Genomic DNA, 27024 nt, shown 5'->3' with positions numbered 1-27024 from the left:
CAGTGGATTAAAAAGCATGAAATACCAACTTTCAATAAACAAACTAATTTGCTTTTTCTGTCCTTTTCTTCCTCTCTATATCTCTTTGTTCACCTGACATATTAGTAACGCCAACAAAACTGGCACAAACACTACCTGTGTTCCCAAAATAACAAATGTCTGCTACTTATTTTATACATGACACTTTAACTCAAATATACATCATTAAAAGTTGAAATGCATCTAATTTTCAACCAAATTTTCATCCATCCTTTCTTATACAACATCCAAAAATACTTTACATCATTTCCTTGATGAATTAGCTCAAAATAAAACTAGTTTCTCAGTGATTATCATTCTGTCATCTTGCATGGACACGTGAGCAGAACTCCAAAAGCTCCAAAAAGGAGATAAAGTCAGCATAAGGGTAATCCATAATACTCCATTGATTTAATCAATGTTTTCTGAAGTGATCCAGTTGGTTTTGGGTGAGAAAAGACCAAAATACATCTTGTTTTTCACTGTACATCTCATAATTGCAGTCTCTAGGCACACTCATGATTACAAACTCAATTAAACTTCCTAGCATTTGATGCATGCACAGAGCACTAGATGGCACTATAGTAAGTGTAATTGAGCTAGAAATCATGATCGCCAAGGAGACTGCTGATGTTAAGATGTGCAGTAAAAAATTAATATATTTTGGTCTGTTCTCAACCAAACCCAACTGAATCACTTCAGAAAACATTGATTAAACCAATGGAGTATTATGTATTACTCTTATGCTGACTTTATCTCCTTTTTGGAGCTTTTATAGTTCTGCTCATCAATTACTTGCATTGTGAGGACCTACAGAGCTAAGATATTCTTCCAAAAATCTTCATTTATGTTAAGCAGAAGAATGAAAGAATGAAAGCAGGGTTGTTTTTGCTCTCTCTCTCTCTCCCTCTCTCCCTCTCCCTCTCTCTCTCTCTGTGTGGGAACTAGCATGAACCTAGTTAACTATGTTTCTTGATACAAGGAAGTCAACACTGTAAATCTGTAGATGAGCTGTTCTAGAATGGGCTCACTCTACCAAAGTGTAACAAATACTATATGTGAAATACACAACTGTAACTTGTTAATTAGCTGACACTTTTATTCAAAGCAACTTACAGAGCATAACACTAATTATCCAGTTATAGGTTCAGTCGCCCTGAAGTAACCTACAGTGTTATGTTAAGTGCTTTGCTCAGAGAACAGGTGATGGTTCATGGATCATTCTTTGTAAAGTCTGAACATAAATCTAAATCCATTCACCAGTTCAGATCTTTATGTGCAAAGGGTGTCATTTCTGTACTCCCCCTGTCTGCCATTCCTTGGCTCGGCTATGCCAAATAGGTAGTCCCAGCAAAAAAAGCAGTTCTAAATAAGACTTTATGGGTTACTGATAAACAGCACATGAACTTTAATGGGAAGGTATTGTCCTGTATCATTCCTGTACTTGTTTTGACACAGTACAGAGACATCCTTTCTGCCTGGATGTTTTATTCTATTGCTAATGTCCTTAAGTCTTCCTCTTCATCATCCTGACACAGGATTCTATACGGAAATGCTGAGCTCTTGATTTGATTATAAGCCATTTCCATGCTTAATTGAATAACACAACATTGACCTTGCCTGTTTTATTTTTAGTTTTTACGATGACACACATTGCATGGTAATTTCATTATAATGCAAAACATCTAAGAGCATGTTACAGATATTTATCAAACCAATATTAAAGTACAAGACATTGAAGACAATGTTTGTGGTGCTTTCCCACCACAATACTAGAGTGTTATTGGAGGTTGCCAGGGCATTGCTAAGTGGTTGCTAAGGTGTAAAAGCTAGGTCTGAACTAGACTCAGCCTCAGACGGCACAGCCACAGTCTGTTTACTAACCATCTGATGCCTATAGCACACAAAATTGGAAACGCTTTCTCAGCCCAGTCAGACCAAATCTGATTTGCTGACTTCTACACAATTTACGAGAGCTTAGTTTGCACTGGTCCGGGTGGAAGCACGAGCCAAATTCACATGGTTCCGTGTTGATTCAATGAGACTAAATAATCACAGAATTTGCCCAAATTTGGCAGGTTAACCACGTCAACTAATTTAAAGATATTAAGATTTTGATTTGAGGCACGTAGCAGAAAGTAAAGCGGATATCCATGAGCAGAGTTGTATATTCTGCCTTGTTTACTTAGTTATGTCTGTGAAATTCTCTGTAATGAGGTTCTGTGCTGTTTTTACCTTCGCTACATATTTTCAGCTATTTCCCCGTATGTTTTCTGTGCAATCGCTCGCGGAGACTAGCGCCATTATATACATAATTTATTTCCCCATGCCGGTTATGGTATGAGCCGTCTCCAATAACCCTGCCCCTAAACATCATGTAATGACAAACCCGGCTGTGACTGGTCATTTTACACATCAGTTAGATGTCTTTTCCTGCATGAGTGGGCGGTACTTTGCCAATGTTAGCTGAGACAGACCCCAGACCTTTGCTGTTTAAATCAAAGGTCTGGCTATGGGAGAATAAGTCTGAACCAACTAAATTTCGTTTATTAGTCCAGATCTTTAACTGCTACACCACATCCTAGTCTCTGGTACATTCAGTAAAAAAAATAGAGTAAGATATCAGCAAATTTCACATAATCAGTCACGATTAATAAAAGCACATGCATATGAAAAGAAGGAAAAGTGTTTGGCCACAAAAAGCCTATTTAATTTCTATCCTTTATAGGGCTGAATGAAAAGGTCACTTCAGAAATTTATCTGCAAAATACAATGGCTCTATTAATTTGATGGCAGCCATCTCTAAATTAACATCGCATTTGCATACAGCATGCATATTCATGCTCTTATATTTCTAATGAATAACACAGATCATTAACATGATTTACTCTCATGACAAGAAGTTTAATTGTCATTAACGTTATGAATGTCATATTAAATCAGACATAATATGGTCAGATCACCTCATGTAACCTGTTACTGCAGAATTGTGACCATGTTATCTATAAGAAACATTTCAGAAATTGAGTCATACCAACAATCATTTTCAAAAACAAGTACTATTGGGTTTTTGGAAGTGATTTCGCTTTTATATATATTTATAAAATATATAATTAATAATACTAACACTTATTATATTAAACTATTTGAGGTTACCAAAGCGCTTTACACTGTGTCCCAATCACCCTTTCATACTCACACTCATTCACCAATGGCAGCAGAACTGCCATGCAAGGCACTAGCCTTGAACTTGGGGTTCAGTGTCTTGCCCAAGGACACTTTGGCATGTGGAGTCGTGTAGGCCGGGAATCGAACCGCCAACCCTGCGATTAGCAGCTGACCTGCTCTACCACCTGAGCTACATATCATATCATATCAAATAAAATGTCTCTCACTCAAATAGATTAACTACTGTAGTCTTATGGATTACTTTTATGCTGCCTTTATGGTACCCATTCACTTGCAAAGTATGGACCTACAGAGCTGAGATCTCCAAAAATCTTCATTTGTGTTAAGCAGAAGAAATAAAGACATACATATCTGGGATGGCATGAGGGTGAGTAAATAATGAGAGAATTTTCATTTTTGGGTGAACTATTCTTTTAAAGATACAATGATTAAAATCTACATTTCTGTAACTCATATTAGAGATTAAAGGCACTACAATGCTATGAGTCGATTAAACTGTGGTAAACATTATGAAGTCGAGTGTATATAGCTAACGAATCTGCATTATGGTCTCTTTAAATTTAATCTTGTGTCCTCCTCCGTATCCTTGACCCCGCCCTCACTTGTCGTAGCATCAGCTCTCTCCTTTTATCTATTTCTCTACCTCCTCTACTACCACATTCCGTCCCCAACTCTCCCTCCCCAGGGCTTAAATGAGCCATCTGTACGTAGTGTGAGAGACTCTGGTGTTGGATTACAATTAGGTTTCAGTGGTAATTGGTGATTATTAATACCCATCTTGAAAACATTACTCACAAGCAGTGAAACTGAAACATCCTCAGGCGAGATTGTGAAAATGTAAATTGTGGATAATCATTGCACTCTTGTACAAAGAATAACAGAGTTGCTCTCTGAAAGCATCCACAAGCAGTGGCTGAGATGATGACATTGAGCGATTTATAAATAATATAACAAATTCAGCTTTCTGGGAACATGTGTACTAGTTTGAGATGTACAACTGATGGTTTAGAAACAAAAGAAAATGGTTTGTTGTAGAGCAGTAGATGAATTGGTACAATAAGATTGTAAATGTTAACATTTATTAATGCATTATAAACTAACGTGAAATAATAATTAACAATAACCATACCTTAATATTAACCAAGATCAATAAATGCATTAAAAATTTGTATCGTTGGTTCATGAAACATAATGTATTAACTAATGATATTGTAAAACATGCTTCCTTTAATTGACATGCTAAAGCCTAAAAACAACTCACAGATCAACATTCACTAAACAGAGCAATTTATCACAGTCATAAAACAAAATTATATAGCAATAAAAAAAATAATAAAAGGTGTAAATAACACATCTAATATAATTAATCTGGTGACAGCATAGTTTTATTTGATTTTTCATCCAATAAAGTTGTTATAAATAGGGATAAAATCCTGAGGTGAACCTGCATCTCTCATCTTCTACTTTGTGAATAATTTATCATTTAATATAAATCAAGCTGACCAGAAACAATAACCATCAATAATTCATATATCCCTTTCCCTCAGTATGTCTGGCTTCTCAGAGAGCTGCTATAAGATTTATATCTGAAGAGTCTTAGAGAAAAAAATCTCTTTCAGTATTTATAGTTTTTTAATCATGTAATTTTTTTGTGAACTTCAAGTCATCTATTGTGCATAGGGCTGGGCGATATATCATATATTCACATAAATTTGCGATGAATTTGCTTCCCATATAAAATTAGGCAACATTGTGAATGATATTACAATAATTTTAATGTGCTATTTTTGGCCATTGTGTTTCCTAATGACTTTGCCATTAGATTTGTTCCACAATATTTATTGTCTTGCGAGTCATGAGTATGCATTAAAAGTGCTGTGAGCGAATTTAGCCATTGAATTAGCCACACCCCCTCTTTCCAAATCCCTGCACTCCGAAGATACCAAATTAGATTTATTGAGGCCGACATCAAAAAAACAACAGCAGCAAAATAGCGCCCTCAGCTGACAACTGTTATGAACAACATGGCATAAAAATGGCAGTAAGCCTCAATAATTTCTGAAACTGTAATACAATGAGAACAATCAAAACAACTGACAAGTCAAAAGCATCAGAGAACCATGGACTGCAGAAACATGTTTGTTTGCTCTTTACAGAGCCTAAAGCTGTCACAGAGACAGGTGAGATATCTCACGACACTTATATCATTAATATCTTTCAGGGAGTAGGAAAATGTTTTACATATCTTTCCATGAAATAAATCACTTACAGCACCTTTAATGCGGTTCTAACGGCATCTCTGAGATAAATGTCAGTAGCAAAAACAGTTAAAGGAATATTCCAGGTACAATACATGTTGCTCAATCAACAGCATTTGTGGTATAATATTGATTACCATAAAAATGAATTTTGGTTTGCCCCCTTTTTTCTAAAAACAAAAAAATAGAGTTCCAGTGTGACACTTACAATGGGGCCAAACGGTAAGCATTAAAATACTTACTGTTTCAAAAGTATAGCGACAAGACAAAAACAAAATGCATGTATTTTACAGTACACACTTACTTGAAATTTCTGTGTAAAGTTATTGACAATTTTACAACTTCGTTGCCATGACGATATGTCAGCAAACATGTAAACCCTAAAACAACTTGAAAAATTAAGATTTAAACAACTTTACAGCTAAAATAATACATGAGTTTTAACAGAAGAATTAATGTAAGTATTCTGCCTTTAAATCCTCCAAATATTTGCCACATTCACTTCCAATGTAAGTGCCACACTGTAACCTTGATATTTGCTTTTTTAAAGAAAAGGAGGGATGAGTCAAAATTATTTTTTGTCATAATCAACATTATGCCACAAATGCTGTTGATTGAAATATTCCTTTAAGAGTTGGGAAGTTCACTTCTTTAAAGTAAATCAGTCTGTTTCAATGAATAGATTGAAAAGTTCTTGAATGTATTCAAAGTTTTGTAATAAATGGCAATATTTACTTGCTTATATATTTACTATGCATTGTTATTATTGGTGGTGCATGTAAATGAAAATAATGAAATATTGTATATTAAACATAGCTATAATTTCCAACCATAACTGTGGGTGTTTATAACGAAATGAGCTCCAGGACTTTCCTTATGTCTGTACTGTCGACCAATGTCTCTCCAGTAAGTGTTTTGCTCAGGGCTACAGCACAGCAGAAAAAGGATCCGACCCAACATGGGAATACACACACACACACACACACACACACACACACACACACACACACACACACACACACACACACACACACACACACACACACACACACACACACACACACACACACACACACACACACACACACACACACACACACACACACACACACACACACACACACACAAAACCCAATACACACTGACCCAGAGGAGCCACAGTCAATTTAAACCTACCTGCTTTGGTTCACAAAGGCACCAGGATAAATGTAGCCCCTATAAAGTAAAATGTTTCCACTAAATGAGTTCTTGACAAAAAAGCAAATAGGCCAAGGTGACAAAATGGATGGTTGCATGAACAGGATGACTAACTGGAAATTGTTAATCCTATGAGAAACACATTTATACTATGGAAAAAGAAAAAAGTGTACAGTTTGTAGTTGTTGTTTACCACAACAACCCATCAAAATGTAAAAACCCCCTTCCATTTCAGTGCTTATGTGATGCCCCTATAAAGTAAATGCTAGGTCTGAGCAATTTCCTCACATTGCTATAGGGGTGCCTGGCACCTGTGAACTCCATGTAGAAAAATACCTTTAAAATATAGATTAAAGATGAATGTGTTGAAGACAGCAGACCTCTCAGCAACACAATTCTGTTCTGCAGAGAGACACATGAGACAGAGCAACCAAAGATGGCAGCTATCAACATGCAAGTAAAGACACTGATGACATCTGTGTTCTGTAGTGTTAAGGACTACAGATGTCCTAGACACAGTACTGACTAATGCTGTGTGTTTATTACTGAAGTTTGTTTGGATTTGTTGGGTTTTTATAAACTTCACCATGTAACTCATCCTACAACATTTGTGCTACAGACACAAATAATAATTCAAATTGTGTGGCTTGTTGACGGGAGACATACTGTTACTTTTCTAAGTGATCAGATTTACATTTTTGCATGGTGGATGATAAAAAGGAAGGGAAAAAACCCATACACTTATTTTGAAAGAAGGACCCGAGCCATATATAGGGGTCAGTATAATAAAGAAGTATCTTTTGAATCGGGCCTGTAAGAAACTATACCTAAAAACAATCGCAGTACACCCTAGCAAGTACCTAGAAATACCCTAGCAACCACCCAGAACACCATAGAAACCACATAGCAACATCCTGGCAACCACTCAGTACATGCTAGCATCTCATTGGCATGTGTTGCACAATCAAGCACCACTCAAATCTTTTTAGGAAACCCAAAAATCCAGTTGTATATTACGCCCAGGGGAGATGTCGGTGTAAATAAAATGACATGTTTGATGTACTGTAGCACCGGGACATGACTCTGTTGTTTGGCAAATTTGACAAGCTGTAAAGTTACAATCTACTTGCTGTTTGCCATCAATCTTCGTGCTCTCAACCCGCCTATGTAGACTAGTTGCTCTGTTTTCGTATGAGCACTCAAGTGTCGCCTCTCCGCGGAGGAGACTGTTTCGCCGCTCTCGTTGCATTGCTGTTGCATTGCTTAGTTTTATTCATCTTACCAGTTGTATATTTATTAATGTATCGAACAATACATATGCTATTGAATCAAGAGCGTCATAATGTACGATACAATACAATATTTTTTTTACGCCCATACCTTTTATTTATCTTTATGACCATCACATGACTAAAGTTAATTTAATTGGCACCTTTGCCTAACACCCACAGAGATTCACAGATGCATCCATAACATGCTGTCTCAGATGTTTAAAGACTAAGTGCACATTTTTGAAGAAGACCTTGACTCTTGCTGACACCAATAACCTCCTGTCCTCCCCTCCCCCTGCCCTTTGCCTACACTCTACAACCCCCCAAACCAACACCGTTCGGCCTTGATGTAATTTACAGATGAATAATGGATGGACAGACTTTCATGTCTCCTGGATTTGGAGTTCACTCCTCTAAGCACTGTAGCTGAGGCCATAAAGCAGGAACTGCATATAACATGAGTTGTGGGATTCTTCTACTGTCTCCCTGACTGCATCTTTTTTCTCGGCTGTTTGGCTTTGTGCCGGTTTAGACTGCTGAGAGCACATTTCAGACATCTCGTCTTGCTATGAGATGTTTTACCTAACTTTAAGAGGAAGTGGTTTGTATTTTCTTATTAGACAAATTCCAGTGTTTTTTTCTTCTATAAATGCTTGTCCCTCACACGTTTTTTCTTAGCTTTCATTTCTATAAACTGCTGCCATATTCTGAAAAGACAACATGAAATCAAAATTGACCCTATTACTTATGTTATGTAAACAAACTGAATTTTTTGTTTGTTTTCATAATCATTCATCAAAATGTAACCTCTCTGCTTCTGAAACAACTTTGTTTCTGTAGACAAAAGTCAATGCGGGTGGGAAAAAATAATATTAATCTAGCATGTTTAGAACCAATCAAATCCTGGAGGATAAAATCAAGTCCCCGCCTGCTATATTTTCCATCTTTATCATAAAAGTTCATTTGTGGCTGAAGGCTTACAACGCATGTTTTTTCTCCCCTTATTTACAGTATGTCCTTATTCCTATACATGAATTTCTTATGAACAAAAACAAATCTGAAGCATTTTTTTTTATCAGTGTGGGCTTATTTGTTTCTCCACTAAGAAAGAGGTAACCACAAACATGCTAGTGCATAATTAGCATCTTTGCTCCAAATCTGAGTGACAGCTTGTGAAGAAGTCCATTAATAATGCACAGTATGGGAGGTTTGAGCCATGCTGGTTCTGCCAAGCAACCAACCCCTTGAATGAGGCCCATGTGTCCCCTTGTGTCCTTGGGCCAGCTCAACTGGAGAACGATGCATTCCCAAATCTCCCCAATCGGAATCCGTGTTAATGAGAGCTGCTGAACCTCTACACATGTGCCAAATAACAACAAAAACAACAACAACAAGACCTCCTATCCTTAAAACAGCAGCCACATTTCTGTCAAAACAACAGACAGACAAAGACAGATGACAGACAAAGCTGATATTAGACCTACGCAACACAAAAGCAAATGGGAGGTGGTTAGAAGAAAAATAGCCTGCTATTATTTATGCTATGTTTTAAATTAATTGGGTTACATTACATTTTTCACAGGGCGTGGCTATTTGTTTGGCAAGTGGGAGGGGTGTTCATTACTTTTGCAATTCTGTTTGGTGCTGCTAAAGGGATGGAAATTACACACTTCACCTTTAAAGGAACCTTGTATTCAAATATTTCTTTTAAAATTGTGGGTAGTCCAGATGGTCAATAAAATAGCTTATTCATACGCAACTAAATGAATGGCAAATGTAGCCAGATCTTTTTAAATATGTGCTTTGAAATTAATTTAGGCATTTAATGAAGTCTGTGTGAATGGAAATTGATAATAAAAAAGAATGGACAATTTGGTCCATCACAGTGTGTATGTCCAGATTCTACGTAAGAGGAAGTAAGAGAATATTGCCATTCACTGCTCTTTGATCAGAACAAGCCCCAAACACTAATTATACAGGCTGCTCTCTCAGCAGGCAACAAGCTGCTCACAGCTCCCCTTGACAAGAGTTCTACTCAGCTTAAAATGAGCTGTATGAAATCCATAAACAACAGACACATACACATGTAAATTCACATGCAATACAAAGCAATTAACACAAAACATACAAAGATGTAAACATTAGAGTTTTGGTACAACATACCTCCTGCAGCTAAATACAGTTATCACTCTTCTGTACATTCAAAGCTTGTTTATTACAGGAGTGAATTTTACTACATTATGTCAATGATTGGAAGTTTGGAAGTGAGTCAACTAGTTCAGAAGTGACTACAGTTTTCTGTACACACATAGAATTATAATTTACGATTTTTACTCCAAATGTAATCTTGTGCGAAAACAAAGTGCATGAACTGTTCTGAGACCAGTGCAGACAGACAGCACACTAGAGGTTAAGTAATTTACTAAATAGGGAGCAAGGGAGCATCCTATGCAGCCAAGTGCATTCATTCCTAACATCTGACCAAAAGTTAAGTTTCAGGCTTCAGATGAAGTTTGAACCACTCAGCATGTTTGGCAGACATGGGACAATGCTAATCAGTGCATAGATTCAGAATTTATAATGTATCATTTTATTTTAACATGGTTGGCAGTGACTAGATGGCACTGGCCATTACTTTGAATCAGAATAATTTATGCAAATTTATGATTGGTACAATGATCACTTTTATATTTTTTTACTTGTTTAGCCAATGTAAAAAAAACATTGTAACATAAAACTCAAATCAAATACTTTTTATTTGTATAGTTTTTTTTTATTTGTGCTTTTCCCAATACACATTGATCTAAAGCAGCTTTACAGAACATCAGCTGTAATGTATGTAACGTCTCAAAAACATGAATAACCAACACTCCTGGAAACATAAAACAAAAACATATACATTTCCCAACTCGAAATATATTTTTAGGAAAAATATTTGGTCTAGAAATTATTATTATTATTATTATTGTTTCCCTGTGTTTACTCTAGCTGTTAAGATCCTTTCACCCTCTTTCTCTCTATTGGATTACTGGAGGTGTGTCTGAGCAGACAGCCAGTCAGGAGCTCAAGCTATAGAGTAGATGAAGATTATATTGATTCAGAGTCAGTAGAAAGGCTGGAGAATTCAAATGGAAACCAGGGAGATCAGTCCTGAATCTGCCCATACAAAGGAGACACCTTTGTATAAAAAATTTTTTTCAGACATTGGGGTATGAAAAGGTAGATTATATGTCAAAATTAATAAAGAAATATATTTATAATTTCAAACTTTCTGAGAGTCAGGTCGCACTGTTGGTGAGTTTATATAGAACCAGACTGTTACAATGAGTGCTCCAGAAGAGGAACTAGTCGCTGAATTTAATAAGGTTTGTGTCATCAAATCTAGCAAGCAAACAAAAATAAATTATAAAGCACACCTGTTTATTCTGCTCTGTCCACCTCCATATCACTCACTAAAGTTACAGTAGGGAAAGCTCCACCCAGTAACATACGCAAGGTCACATCCCTGTAGACACATGGAGAAATCCACTCTGTGCTGGCCCGGCCACAAATAGCTCCACAGGCACTAAAGATTCCACTCATTCCTGTTTACTACTGTAGTTATTATTTGTAAATCTCAAGTAATGCTCAAATTAATTTGATATAGCTCAATCTCAAGTGCTCTGGCAAGAGAGGAAGAGAGAGAGATGGACAGAGAGAGAAAGCAAGGAATGGTGAAAGCTGTCCAGTTAGTGCTCATATTTCCTTCTTTAATTACACAACTGCTGGGCTCAGACAAAAAGATTGCAGAGCAGGTTAAATAACAAATGACATTCCAAATCCAAAAAAGTCTAGCATGAAAAGCTGTTTAAATCCATTCACTTTAATTAGACCTCAGCTGAAATTTAAAATGGAAAGATAAGATGAAAGGAAGGACCACAATGTTTTGAAATGCTCTGTGGTTGTTGTTCTGCTTAGTGGTGGGAGTCAGATGACATTTACAGTAGGTAACCATGGGCAAACAATTGCTGTCACTTACAATAACATACTGTTCTGACCAACCCTTGTGGCAAAGTATTGCATATTTGTCACAAATTTGTGATTTTAAATGCAAATGAGTTTTGTGGCTAAATAGAACCTCAAAGTCTGGTTCCCAAATAAAGAAATTCCACAGGGGAAGTGATTGTTAACATCATTTAACATTAACCTTAAAAGACTGACCTACCGAGAGCTCCAAAGTTGAAGTCATCAGTCTGCACTATTTCAACTTCATTAAAAGCAGTTAAATAGTGTTTAATAGCAGGATTTCTGGTTAAGAACTAAACGTCCCATGATTCAGCAGAGAAATATCCATCTAATCAGAGAATATTGGCAAACAAAGCATGCCAAAAAAAAACTGCTAAGTAGCTACCGCCCACTTCCACAATGCCACCCTGCACTTTCAAACTACTTACATACAGTATTTGTATGTATTTGAATATTTTGCAATATAATAAAAATATTGATTCTATACCTCTATACTTTAAATCAGTAGTTTTATATTTTTCCATTGTTTTTAATTTATTTGTTAATTTGCAGAGCTTCATGTGACTGTAGTTAATTCCATCATTAAAGTTGTTAAATACACAGGCTTGTACATTTGTCTTTTTGTCTGATTTTTAATACTTTTTTAATTGCTTCAAATAAAAATGTGTAATGATGCGATCCACCTTGAAGCTGATTGGTTTGGTTCATGGCTTAGAACTCATTTATAAAGGATTTTTTTAAATCTCTATGGAAAAAATGAATGGGAAAAATACTACTGTGGAGACGTAGAGTGTGTGGAGGCCCGAGCTATTCTCCGCGGCATCCATGCACAACTCACCACACGTCCCAGCAAAAGCGAGAACCACATTATAGTGACCACAAGGAGGTTAACCCAAAACTCTACCCACCCTCTACCCACCCTAGCAACCAAGCCAATTGGTTGCTTAGGAAGCCTGACTGGAGTCACTCAGCAAGCTCTAGATTCGAACTTGCAACTCCAGGTGTGGTAGTCAACATCTTTACTTGCTGAGCTACCCAGGCCCCCCTTTCCAAGCATTTATACAACTTTCACGTACCACAGTCCCATTAGGGACGTCAATTGCTCATTTCCGTGCCTGAACATGTTAGCATACTGAGCCGATCTGTGTTCATGACAGTGTATGGGGATACAGACCCTTTGAACTGCACCTCTTTCAACATTGAGCTTTCAATATGACTATATCAGATCTGGTCAGAGAGAGAGAGAGAGAGGCCGTAATAACCCAATAAATTGCTTCCCTGGGGCACCAGTATGTTCGCAGAATATCAAATTCCATCTTTCTAACACTCCACAGACAGTGTAGGAAAAAAAATTCTCATAAATCTAACTACGGAAATTACTCTTTCTTGGTCGTTTATTTAATGAAATCATCACTTGATCCCAACAGACTCTGACACTACAGACCTATATGTGAAATAACTGCTGCACTAAGCTTTATGTTGTCTCACAAATCATATTACGACATTTGATAGACAGGAAAGTAAATATGAAAGCTGCCTTACAGGTGCTTCAATTTCTCTGTTGCTCTATTTTCCACTCTTTCATCAATCCACTTTTACTGCAGAGGAATATCAAAGCGGTTTTAAAGGAAAGAAAGGACTGCGCTATAGTGATACTGGAAAATGTGTGGGGTTTCAACTAAATGCTGGGAAAGGGAGAAAGCTATTGATCTTTGAGGATTAGTTGTGATCTGGAGGATTTAGATGCTGGCACTGGCCAGCATAATTGGCCACCCCACTCGCAATTGCTGTCATATGGTCATATTTTGGCACAATTTAATTCTTTAGAGGTGAAATCATCCCTGTACAAATGTAAAAACTTAACATGTGCGCACACCAAAGTCGCCGCACAACTGTCCCGGGTGTAATTGCATCCACCCCCCCACCCCACATTAATCTTGGGGTTGCGTGATATCATAACTGTTAATCAATGGATCTCTCTCACACATTTTTAAGGGGAAAACCATAAAAACAAAATGTTACAACTTTAACACATTTGTAAATTTGCATGAGGTCTTCTTTGCACTACTTTTATTTTTATCCAAAGCAACTTAGGGGGCGTTCACAAAATACATGTTCTTGCGTGTACAAACAGCAGGATGGAGCACAATTTAATGGAACAGACTGGAGGGGTCTATAGATGTGTTTTATAAAGGTAGAGCTTAACAGGCCATCTTACAAACAACTCTTGCAGCGGAAAAACACAAGATGCAACATGAGCAATTTAAAAAACAGTCCATCTGAAATTTAAGAGTCTGTCATGTGCAGTACACATATTATTGTGACAATGCCCCTTAAAATAATGGTTAAGTACCTTGCTCAAGAGCACAATGGCGATGGCTCAAAAGTCACTTCTTGCAAGGATCGAACCAGCTACCATAACAAAGAAATAACTTGTTTGCTTGGGCATTTTTTTTTAACACGGTACCCCTTGCTTTGACTGCAAAAAATAATTCTAAAGGAGACAAATGGATCAGTGATGAATTTACAGTAATAACCATCCATGTGTTTGTTGTGAATCAACAAGCAACCTGTGGATTTAAGTGGTAATGTTAACCAGAGTTGACAACATGCAGGAATGAGTCTTTCTAAGGCTGGTCAGTAAGCAAAACACAATTAGAATTCAGCTCAGGTTTTTCCTTGTTTTCTTCCCAAACCTTTTTTAACACAATAAATCTGTTATCCTGTCAAAATGACATGCCAACTTTATTTCCTTTCCCACCTCAATGGAACCAGATATTTCAAAAACAAGGTCAAAGTGGCCTGCCAGACATACACACACAATACGAACCACTGACCGGAAAGAACATATCTTTTTTTTAGTTGGCAGGAGCTTATACCTATTCTCTCTCTCTCTCTCTCTCTCTCTCTCCACACACACACACACACACACACACACACACACACACACGAGAATGTCCTGTGAGCTATTAGCTGGTTCTTAAAGATGGACACTAAATTGTGGGATTTGGCTTGCTTCTGGTAAAATATACTGTACTATCTTTTATGTTTCAACTGATTGTTTCACAGGACAACTTGACTTTACAGTATATTTCACACAAATTCTATAATTCATATTTTGTTAAAGGATGTTGAGTCATGTCATGTTTTGTTGTTTAATGTAATGCCATAAAACACCTTAAGTAAACATGGAACGACATTTGCAACCCATTTTATTTCCATAATGTGACGTATTTCCATGTGAAACAGGATTTTCAGTGAGAAACAAATGAAGGATGGGACTAGATACTATGCATTGGAAATTGACCTTATTCACAGTAGCACCATATTAAAGTTTTGATGGGAATGACAATGAGGCTGTGAGGGACAGACTTACAGTCTCTATAAGGGGTTGTATTGTTGTTAAAACGTTTTTGGGATCGTTCCGCTGACAAAATACTGGTCATATTTCCAAGAAATTCAGTAAAAAAAATGTTTTTAAAAATCAAGAAAACAGGAGTATGTCATAAAATATTTATGTACTGATTACTGATCGGCACTTTATTGTGCTTTATCTATATCAATATATTTTTGAGGCATCAATATATTAACATTTGCCAACATTTGAATTAGAAGCCTAATTTGCATGCTTTCCAATTCACTGAGTTGGGCTTCTGTTGAATGTCCGGCATAATAAAATTGGGAGAGCACAAGGTGACATTAACTGAAGCAGGTCACAAGGCACTAGTATCACAGCATAGGACGGGTATATGCTCCCTGCACGGAACAACTGATATATATATATATATATATATATATATAGAACTGGATTGCTCATGACATCATATCAGTGAAGCCACTGCACCACCATATTGCTATGCCCAAACATTCCAATGTCCATATTGACTTAAAAGGAAATCACCTCATTTCAGTGAGTAATCCTTAGTCATTCAATCACTGATTGTATATCTCAAATCTGCATGTACATCCCTACAATGCAAACATCCGACACATGTAATTATATATTTATTTATTGATTGATTTAAAGTTGGGAATTTTTCCTGTTTCTTGAAAGCCTGAGCAAGTTTTATATGTCTTTATCAAACAGCATCCACCTCTAACAAACTTCATCAGAGAACATATCAGCTGAATGTAAACAAGTTCACTGAAACTGAGGTAAGATGCAAACAGACATTTTCAGACAAATTTATTGTGAAGATTGAAGTGTTTATTCAGAGTTACTTGTTTTATGTTTTTATCAAAAAGTGCCTTTTTCTCATGGTTACTTATTGGTCACTAAAAAGCACTTATTGGCTGCTTTTCTTTATTATTTGGTCCAAGTCATCAATTTCAAAAACTTTTTTTATTTTTAATTCAATTTGAGTTTTGCAATGAAATAAATTAATATGGTGGCAGAATTATATTTTTGTCTACAAAACTAATTTCAAACATTTAAGCATACGCTTTCAGATCAAACGATTTTTAAGATCATGAGAATCATTTCAGTCATGTTTAAAAAATTTTGACCGGTAGTTTAATTAACCAGCCAATAAGTGCCCAACATAGATGGGAACTCCTTCAATTCTGTTTAAAAAGCATCCCAGGACGATACCTCAAGAAGTTGGCTGAGAAAATGTCAAGAGTACATGTCTGCAAATTCTAGGTAAAGGGTGACTACTTTGAAGGTGCTAAAATATAACACAGTTTTGATTTATTTGTTAAGTCACAACATAATTCCCATAGTTCCATTTATGTTATTCCATAGTTTTGATGACTTTACTATTATTCTAAAATGTGGAGAAAAAAAATTATAATAAAGAATGAGTAAGTGTTTTAAAATTTTGACCAGTAGCATATATATATATATATATATATATATATATATATATATATATATATATATATACAGTGCACAGAACGCATACACACAAAAGTTACAAAGGTTGTTTTACTTAGAGTATATGACTGTTATTGAGTTTGCAGGTTAGTGTATGAAATTGGTTTAACTGTGCACTGAACAATTTGAAATTATTATGCAATTTCTGTTTATTTATCTTTGTAGAGGTTTCATTCAAGATGTCAAAACACAATAAAACATACTTGTAACTGAAAATACATGGTGTTGGCTCTACGAAAGATACATATACACAATATATCATCCACTGATGGCTGGAGGAAATAATCTTTGTCCTTTTGATAATGATTTGGGTCAAATTTAATGGAAAACTATGTAAGTTGTGCTCCGTGGTGCAGCAGATATTTGAGTAGCCTCGAGAGACCATGAGCCCGCAGTTTATGTGTACATGCGTGAAAAAGGCATTGATCTGAAGCCTACGGAAATGTGATGTAATCTAAGACCTTTCTACAGCTTTATACTGTGGATGCCATTGCAGAGACTTTGAGTCAATCCAGCCTTGTTTTCATTCAAAAATCAAATATGGTGGTAATGTGAATAAGGTCTATTGAATGGATTGTGAAAAGTGGGCTTCCATTCTTTTGGAGTTTGCAGTAAATAGGGTCAATTTTGATTTCATGTTCAATTTAACTGTTCATTTGGTTGAATTGATAAAAGAAACTGATTCATAAAATGTCACATTTGATGTTGCTTTTCTTCCCAACACACTGACAAAACAACAATATAGTAACAATAACCAACCACACAATCTTTCATCAGTATATCAGTAATTCCACCAGTCGAAAATTCCCTTTGACACATTGAAGAAATCAGAGACCAATTTGGAAGGACTGGAACAACAGCAATGCTGGGTGTAATCTGTCACTATGAGACAAAATAATTTTATAACCAAGAACTTTGTTTACTCCTGTTTAACAGGGCCTGAGATAAACAATTTTCCTGCAACATCCACCACCCTCACGCCTCTGCGGACATCTGACATCTTGTATTAATTATAGCTATGCCAAGCTGCCCCACTGTCTTGCAAGAGATGTGGAATCGCTGAAATGCCCACTATTAATAGCAGAGAGTTTGTTTTGGAGTAGTGGAGATGAGCACAAGATGGAAAAAGGGTTTGGTAATGATGCTTGTTCGGTAGGGAGTTTTGTTACCTTCTATGGATGGAGCCTGGTCCTGGGCTGCATACAGCATCTCCTTGAAAGCCTGTGTCAGAAAAATCAAGATGTTAACAAGATCAGTCTTATGATATGGTTCAATGGGCCAATTGCAAACAGACTTCTCAGTTACACTGAATTCCTTGATGAATCATAAGACCCTATTAAGGCAACTTGTCAAGGCAAAGATATTTTACTTTGGCAAGGTAACTGAGGTTACTTCAAATGTTCTAGCATGCTATGAGTGCCTTATGAGCAATAATTTCCTACAGATCTGGTGATGAATTAAAACTGTCTTTATTGTTTCTTTAAACATACTGTAACTCATTGCATGCCGTTAACCTTGCAGGTAATTTCTAGACAATTATGTACTGTCTGTTGCCATATTTTTGAGGCTGAGAAAACTATAACTCTATTCCAAAGGGCTTTGATCTCTAGTTTGATTGATAGATTTCTAGGGTCATGCCAGTAATTTGAATGATCTGATTTGATGTCAGCAAGGTTCTTCTTATGAATTAATGTCGGTCCATTTATTCATGATGGAAGCCAGATTATTTATTTATTTTATTTAGGAAAATGAAGCATATTGGACCAATTGCAAGCCATGTAGATGTACAATCTATCAATAAGCTTTATAGTTATGTAACTTGGTGTCATTCATTCCGCCAAAGAAACATTGCCAATTGGATCGCTTATTCTTAATAATAGCCTATGTGGACTCTCCAAAATTGAGATTTTGAAATCATTGTTTTTATGTGAATAAATAAAGGTACTGTGACAGGGCGGAGGGCGGGGTCGGGTCGTGATTATACACACCCGGTCCCTTATAAGGCTAATTAAGACTCCGAGAGGGATAAAGGTTGATTGCGGACGGTGGTGCGAGAGAGAGACATCGTTTACGGACATGTCCGTCATGTGTGTGTGTATAATCACGGCCTGGCCCCGCCCTCCGCCCTGTCACAGATACATTTGTAGTTTCAACAGTATTTGTATTTCAGGTCTTTGGACAAGAAAAACTAGCTTCACTCATATTTGGTTTTCGACCACTGCATGGAGTCACAGTAAGAGAAATTTGTTCCGAATCAGAACATAAAAGGATATTAAGATATTTTTAATACTTCTTGAGTTACAAGTACTCCAACTTTGAAAAAAAAAAAAAAAGTGCTTTATTCAATGTTTGGACACACCATTGCTGTATAATGCAACAGGGGAAGCAGAAGTTATAACTGATTTTAGTGATAGACTTAACTATCTCTTTATAAAATAATTATGCTATCACTTATCACTATAATGTTTTTTTTTTACCTGTAGTTTTGCTCCAAAATCAAAGCTGAAATTTTATATTGACCACTTTAAAAAATTATGGATTAATCATTAAATATTGATCCATGGCAGTTGATATTTTGGCATTAATCAAAATGTATGTTTATCTTTCTTTATAAATAGTATTAACAATATAAAGAATTTTGAGCTAGGGATGTTTCTGAAATTGTTTTGATTTGACATGGAATAACCATTTTAAATGGACTGAATATCTATCACTTGCAGCCTTGTTTTCTCTTGCTTAAATTAATCTTTTGTTAAAATTAATGCAATAATTGGACGTTCCTAGCCGTTCCTACGTGACCAATCACATTTCATTTCATTTTATGGGAATATGTTCCTTATTTTTTATTTCAGTTATGTACAATAGTGTGTTGTGTTATATTTTATGTAGTTAAAATATAATGTTTAAATCATAATGTTTATTGCATTGTTTTAGTGTCACATGAGCACAGTCTCTGCATGTGTATAAATTCAGAGAAGACTCGCAGACTTAAGTAAAGTTGGCATGACATTTATTTGATAAATAATGAAACACAGGAATGTCTCTTTTTGGCATAAGCCTTGTCTGGCGGTCCAATGAAATTGCTACTCAAACCGTCAAATCCTGCCAGAGATAAGAGGCAGGGGGCGAGGAGCCTACCCCCATGCAGGACGGGACTCAACTGGTGGAGGTTGCCGTGTTGGAACACTGAAACAGCAATTTGATAGATTTTAAGCAGACTTATAAAGCAAGGGTTGGCAAGGAGCATTGGCAAGAAGCTACCTAGATAATGGACTGATCATTTACAGCTGCGAGTCTTCCCATTAGAACTACGCTTTGCTTACATGTATTGCTCCTGGAGGGGTCACTCTTGATGAATTTGAAGACATCATGTGGCCTTTTGTAGTTATTACGGTGATTGACGTACATTTTAAAGTGAAAAGCAGACTTTTAGAGTTCCAGAAGTTTAGTAACTTAAGTTTATATAATTTAATAACATAAACAGTAGTGAACCGTAAAATATACAGGTATCAAAATTGCATCCCGTAAAGCCCAAAACATGGTCACCGTATTTTTTACAGTGTACATGATGTAATCTAATGCAGTCAGGTAAGTTCAGTCATATCAAATAAAGAATTTTACTCGAAAAAAAACCACTTAATTTGTTGTTACCCAATCAAGCTCCTTATAGGTTACCTTACTTCTTACTTCTTCAAATAAAAAATGTATCAGAAGTAGGCAACATAAAACTAGTCAACACTCAGGGGATAAAACATTATCTGGGGGTTTACTGCAAGCTGCTGTCAGTGCAGGGAAATGCTCCATCAATATAGATTGAAATGCAGATCTTGACACAACAAAGAAAAAATCACAGTCAATAACATTTATTTGCTAAGCATAAATCCTTAGTTCAGTCAGAACCCCAACCAAACCAATTATTTTTGGGCTGTATGGATGATATAAAGACCTCTTTTCAATATATAAAAATGTTACACTCAAGGTCAAAGCATGGCCTGAATGTCAGCAAATGAAATAAGAGAATCGTCAAGATGGCGCTATTGCCATGGCAGTGATGATGGTGACACAAAGGCAAGATGTTCTCTCCGGAGTATTCAAGTTATACAACCACCAGGCTACAGGTGCGGTATACATCTACTCTTCCTCCAGAAATGTTTGTGTTTGAATTACTGTGAGATTTAGACAGATTCTGTGTGTCCAGTGAGCCTGGCAGCAGATGTCATCCCAGTGGGAGTGGGAGAATAAGTCCATATGTGTCTACAGTATGTATGTGTGTGTGTGTGTGTGTGTGTGTGTGTGTGTGTGTGTGTGTGTGTGTGTGTGTGTGTGTGTGCAAAGAACAGCAGGTCTTGAGTCAGCCAGCAAGATCCATACATCCCCGCCAGTGACCAAAGGCCTTGCTGCTTCCAAGAAATATATGCATGTGCAAAACAAGCCACACATTATCTCAATGTCTATAGGTTGCAAATTGTATCGCCACAATGTCAAAGCATCTTGTTAATTTCCAGTCAGCTAACTGGTACACTTTCCATGTTCAATTATAAGAAAATATGTCTGTAATAAAAAATGTGCACATTACTTTTTACCATTGACTTAACAGTTTATTATGATGAGACAATAATTATAGTCTAGGTCATATTTTCTATTACTTTTTTTGTTATGTTCATGGTTTTCAAAACATATCACGCAACCTGTCCATTTTGGCATCTATCTTATTTGGTTAGCTTCTACCATGTGACAAATGAATTGCGCAAAAAAAAAAAAAACTTTGTCAACAACAAAAGATACAGGAAGTATTCTTTCCTCCATTTTAAAGGTTTATTTTGCTATTTTAACCATACACAATTTGGTTGCATTTTTCATTTAGCATTTTTTTTTCCTGCTGCCGTGACTATCAGAACAGACCTGCAACCCATTTTTGAATCCAATAGTATGGTTATTTCCACTTATAATATCCTACTGTGGATTTATGAATATTTATTGTGATTGCAATATTGATAATCATAATTAGGCGTCTCTGCCATTCAGAGTGAATGTTTGAGCCCACGGCGGTGAATACAGCAGCTATAACACACAGAAATCTGTTAAACTGCCCACACCTTTACAGTTCTACATTCATCTCTCCTCACTCAGATGTAAGCCACATAAACATTGTATCATTTTCTCTTTCTCTAGTTGTTTAGCGACCTCTCCATCATTGTTGCTCTGTCTCTCTTTCTCTTTGTAGTCATTCTAAATGGTGAATGAATCACGATACAGCTATTTAATATGCGGGGCAAGAAGTGTGAGACCTCCTTCATTTATCCCTCAATCAGTTTGTCAATTTATCAGCTGGGGAATTAGGCAATTCATCAACCCTCTTTCACCCTTTTATTATTGCAGGCATCTTTCCACAGCACTGTTGCATGTAGATGTGATCGCTCACTTAAAATCACTGTAAAGATCGATATTTCCTAACATTTCCAAGGTCATAATTGTTTTAGCATGTTACATAGATCAAATATAAAATAGTAATCATCTCATCTCATTCAAAGTTTTAAGGAATGGACTAGGTAAGAACGTTTGGCGTTTTCACTCTTTATAAGGCTCTTAAAGAAGATTTATGGACTCTTTTTATTGTGTAGAGCCTGTGGAGCTTCTTCCCAATGACTTTATGCTGTCAGCTACAAGCGGTAAGGCAATAGGTGAGCCAAGACCGAGTCTTTCCAGCAATCATGGCTTAACTGCCCACAGAGGGACTTCTTCAGGAAACATTGAGCTGTCTGTAGGACTGAGCACCAATGGATCAGACTGTATTAAATATGGCTGGACCACTATGAGTTTTTTGTATTTATCTTGCCCTAGAGCAAATCAAAGCCTAGACCCCCGCTTCTCTACAATCTATCACAATAGATAGGCTAAAGAATAGTCAGACAGTGCAAAGAAAAGTCTGTACAATGTTGGTAAGGATATTGCTAATCACCCATCTGTGTCACGCAAACAGCACGCAGATCAATGCAAAATTCTCTGATATTTATATCATTATGAAATTAATGTTTTTTAATGAATTCAAGCCTCTTTTGTCTTGCCCTTGGCAGATCAAGCTGGAATCTCTCTGCAGTCACTGAGGTTCGAAAGGGAAATGTGTGAAGTCCCAGCAAATCCAACTTAAAAGCTGGTTGAGATTGTTCAAATAATCTTAAACAAAGCAGTCTCATCATAGAGACAGTATGCCAAAGATACAACTACAAAATCTGCAACAGATGTGCTGTAGTGTTTTGAGTACACTGATATTCAATTGATATCTATATAGAATATCTATATTACTGATATTTTATAGGATGAATGAATTTTGTTTGCAGTACTTTAATATTTTTCCCGGGCTTCTGCGTCTGATTACGGAATCAGTGCTCCAGACAAAGGATTTCTCCTCCTTTGCGCCAAGATGCACATTGAAGCCCTGACCATCCACCATTACACAACAAATAACATTGATTTATTGGCTATGCATGCAATGCAATCAATAATTTCACAGCCTAGGAATATTAAGTGAACATGAAAGAAAAATCATCCTTGAAATTATTAATCTAACAGTGGAATGACCATTCCAAATTTTCCCTATTTATATGTCATCTGAAAATAAATAAATAAAAATAACATACAAATAAGATAACAAAAATGTACACAAATTGTAATAATTTTATATTTATTAATAATGATAATAATAAATCTCTTTGCATATTCAAACTGTAAAATATCTCAAGTAATTTCAACTGAGAAGGTTTTTTGTGATTATTTTGATTGCATTCTACAGAAGCTGATGCTTTGTGCATGTTACATTTAGAGATGAAAATACCATCAGTCGCTCAACGTCCAGACCTCTTCCTTTGTTCATAATTCATAAAACAAATTGAGGTTGGAAACCTTTGAAACCACAAACTACTGCATGTTAAACCTTCTATACATTAAAATAATAAGAGTGCATTTTACATTTATTTTATTGACTTCTTTTATTATTTTCTTTAAATGCTCATAAAATATGAAATTTTACTGGAAGAAAAGAATGTTACTAGAATGAATATATATCTCAACAAGCAGCAATCTGGACTCTGGGTTTGATGATAGAACATTCTCTTGGATAAACGATGTCCTAAAATGTCATTATTTACAAAAAGGAAGAAAGTAAACACTTTCTGGCTAGAAATAGGCTCCTCTGAGCTCCCACACACAGCAAATTAATTAATGCACACATGAAGTGGGCGAGCAAGCTAATTACATCAAATCTTATTATGTCCTTTCTGGCTTTATCCCCAAAATAAAACATCAACAACTTATGAACAGTTGAACTGATTAACTTAATATGACTTCACCATTCTGAATGATGAATTTGAGGTGATTTCTCTACTTTGAGACACAGTGATGACAGTTACAAGACAGTAGGCGAGAATGAGTTTGAACAGGTCCTGAAATTAATTGAAATATAAACTGTCCACTGAGACAGGATAAATAACCAAATAAGCATTTGTTATTGCTTTTTATTCTGCTAAAGTGACTGACCCTCATTCATTTCGGAGCACGGAGACAAAGAAACTAGTAATGTTCATAGAGGACTTAACATGCAATTCATTCCATAATATTAACTTAATAATTTAATATTATATATTATATACTAATCGAGATGACCCTTGTTTCAAAATAAAACAAATTTACTTTAAATGGCAAAAAAACAAAAACAAATGCATTACAAATTTTAACGCAAATTATCCAATTACAGCAAACATTATTTCATTGCTTCTGCATAATGCATTTTACATTTACAAACTATTAAAATAAAAATTATCAGCTGATGTTTATTTCAGTGTGTCTGAATACTGGCAGTAGGCTTACCCTCTCAGGTCGCTTCACAAACTAAATGCACTGATTCATAAAACCCATAAATAACTCTCGGCCTTCTTACCTCATATTGAATATATTGTTTCCTCCATTCTGGAGTAATATGAGCGGACAGGTGCTCCGCAAACTTCATGCTGGCGGAGCAAATATCCACAGCCGGCCTATAATAATATCCTCGGGTCTGTCGGGCAGCGTCTTCTTGTGGGCTTTTGTTATTTCTGTCACTAAGTTACGCAGCCGCTCTGTCTAAATTCCGTCCAGTCTTTTACTGTCCACTATTTCTCGTTCCCACATATTAGCCCTTTCAAAGTGAAACGTGCAACATAAAGAGACTAAAAGTAGCCTTCTCCTTCCCGAAACAGGTGACTGAATGACAGCGCTGAAGCCCCGGACCGGGCGTCGCTGGGAGTGACTTTCTCTCTCGCGACTCTCCGAGCGCTTGTAGTTGCTGCTGTCCGCCCTCAGCACGCGCTCTTTGAAATACGAATGTGCGTCACAGCGCACCGAGAGGCGCGTGTAGAAATAGCTGTTTAGTGATCACTCTTTTATTTTGTTTTACTAAAAGTGTACATTTAATAGACCAAGCCTTGTTTTAATCTCTATTTTATGGATATAAAACTTTATATATATATTGACATCTCTTAATAGCAAAGTTGTGAAAACGATCAATATTTTAAATATAATCTTTATAATATATACATTTATAATAGTAATATTTATAATATAATATTTATTTACTGTGTTCTCAGTAATAAAATAAATAATAATAGGCTAATAATAATAATAAAATAACAAAAGCTAATTGGAGCCCTGATTAGCCTTTTTATTTATTTACTTGTTTATTTCATACACTAAGCACTGCCTTAAGAGCGTTACTGACCAATCATACCTTGGCAGGTTGCTGCCGTCAGTTTTTCAAGCCTTTTGCCCTTTTCTAATGTAAGTCTAAGGTAGTCCTGTGTGTTTGGATAGTTTAAACTTTCACTGAAGTTATCCAACAACACGGTAAAACAGCCATTTTAGCAGAGACACAATACACTCACACAGAAAACATAGGCCTATTTCTCAATACTAATAATCTTGAGAACTGCATGCAATGAATTTAACTGTGTAATTCCTCATTCCCATGTAAACCTGTTTTACATCGCCTCTTCTCCATGTTTGTAAAAACAAAAACAAGTGCTAGTAGGAAAGCTTGTCAGACCTAGCAACATTAGCCATGGGGGAAGGGCCTGGCCAAAGATCAAGGCTGCATCCAAAAAACGTAGGCAGCTGACTTGCTGCCTAATCAGTTAATGGCTTAACCGACAGCTTTTTTGAATGAATGGAACTCTTAATGAAACTGGTCTCCGAACAGTTTGAAAAGCACCTTATAACATCCTTCCTCTGCAGCCTCCAAAGGCATTTTCCAGTTTTCGAATGCAGCCCAAATGTAGCTTTGTAAAACAGCTCTTAAAATATCCTTGACAGATTTGTCCTGACAGAAAGACATAATTTGCTGCTTCTGGGAATCTAATGCATTCAACCTTTAATTACCTTAGAACCTTATTTACATTGTTAATTGTTATAATACTGCTGAAGCCTTCAAATTTGCATTACTTGTTCTTATGAATTAATTATGATAAGTATTCATATATTCTTTGCCCTCTTGGATGATGGAAAGGCAGTGGTTTGCCTCTTTGATAAAAAAATTAAAAAAACCCAAACAAAACAAAAAGTCAAGTCAAGTCTTCAAGTCAGACAAAAGTTCAAGTCAGACAACAAGCAGGACGTGGAGATCAACAACAGGATCTGCAAGGCCAGACAGATTTAATACAGCATCAACAACACAGTAGGCAAACAAGAAATCCGCCATAAAACCAAATTGCATGTCTACAAACAATCTACTTGCCCACACTCATATATGGAGTGGAAAGCTGGACCATGCAGAGGAGGCTAGAGAGCCAAATCACAGAGTCAGATACAACGCCCGCATCATGGAGAACCGCAAGCCCAGGCAGATATGGCAAGCCAGACCGGAAGGCAAGAGAACACGGGGACGTCCCAAGATCGAGTGGGATGAGTACATTGCTGGTGTTGCGAGGAGATGAGGAAGACTCTTGGCAAGGTGCACAGACTGGCCCATGCAGGACAGAGGGGAGTTTGACTCCTGGCTCAAGAAGTCCGACAACTAACGGCACATACAGGAAAAGTTAAAAAAGAAGATATTAGTAGAACATTATACTTTTTTACATTCTGACTCTCTGTCAGAAATGCTTGTTTTTGGTGCTCTTTCTACTCGCTCACCGCTACTTGGCGGGGCAAGAGAAGTGATTAGGTAAAGTAAGCGTTGATGTGTTGT

At 36.4% G+C, this 27024-nt stretch overlaps 1 protein-coding gene across 1 annotated transcript in view; it reads right to left on the bottom strand.

Annotated features, from left to right (window-relative positions):
* Positions 1-25135, bottom strand: part of LOC127620548 (xenotropic and polytropic retrovirus receptor 1 homolog) — an 89344-nt gene extending 64209 nt beyond the window's left edge. Inside the window, exons 1-2 of the mRNA XM_052093694.1 lie at positions 24748-25135; positions 17984-18035 (exon numbers count right to left, since the gene is read on the bottom strand). Coding sequence (XP_051949654.1) covers positions 17984-18035; positions 24748-24816 — 121 coding nt within the window. The 5' untranslated portion in view covers positions 24817-25135. The remainder of the gene's footprint in view (positions 1-17983; positions 18036-24747) is intronic.
* Between the last annotated feature and the right edge of the window lie 1889 nt (positions 25136-27024).

The sequence above is a fragment of the Xyrauchen texanus genome, chromosome 27, assembly GCF_025860055.1.
Source record: "Xyrauchen texanus isolate HMW12.3.18 chromosome 27, RBS_HiC_50CHRs, whole genome shotgun sequence".
NCBI classification, from domain to species: Eukaryota; Metazoa; Chordata; class Actinopteri; order Cypriniformes; family Catostomidae; genus Xyrauchen; species Xyrauchen texanus.
The sequence above is the reverse complement of the archived record's forward strand: the minus strand, read 5'-3'. Positions and strand labels throughout refer to the sequence as shown.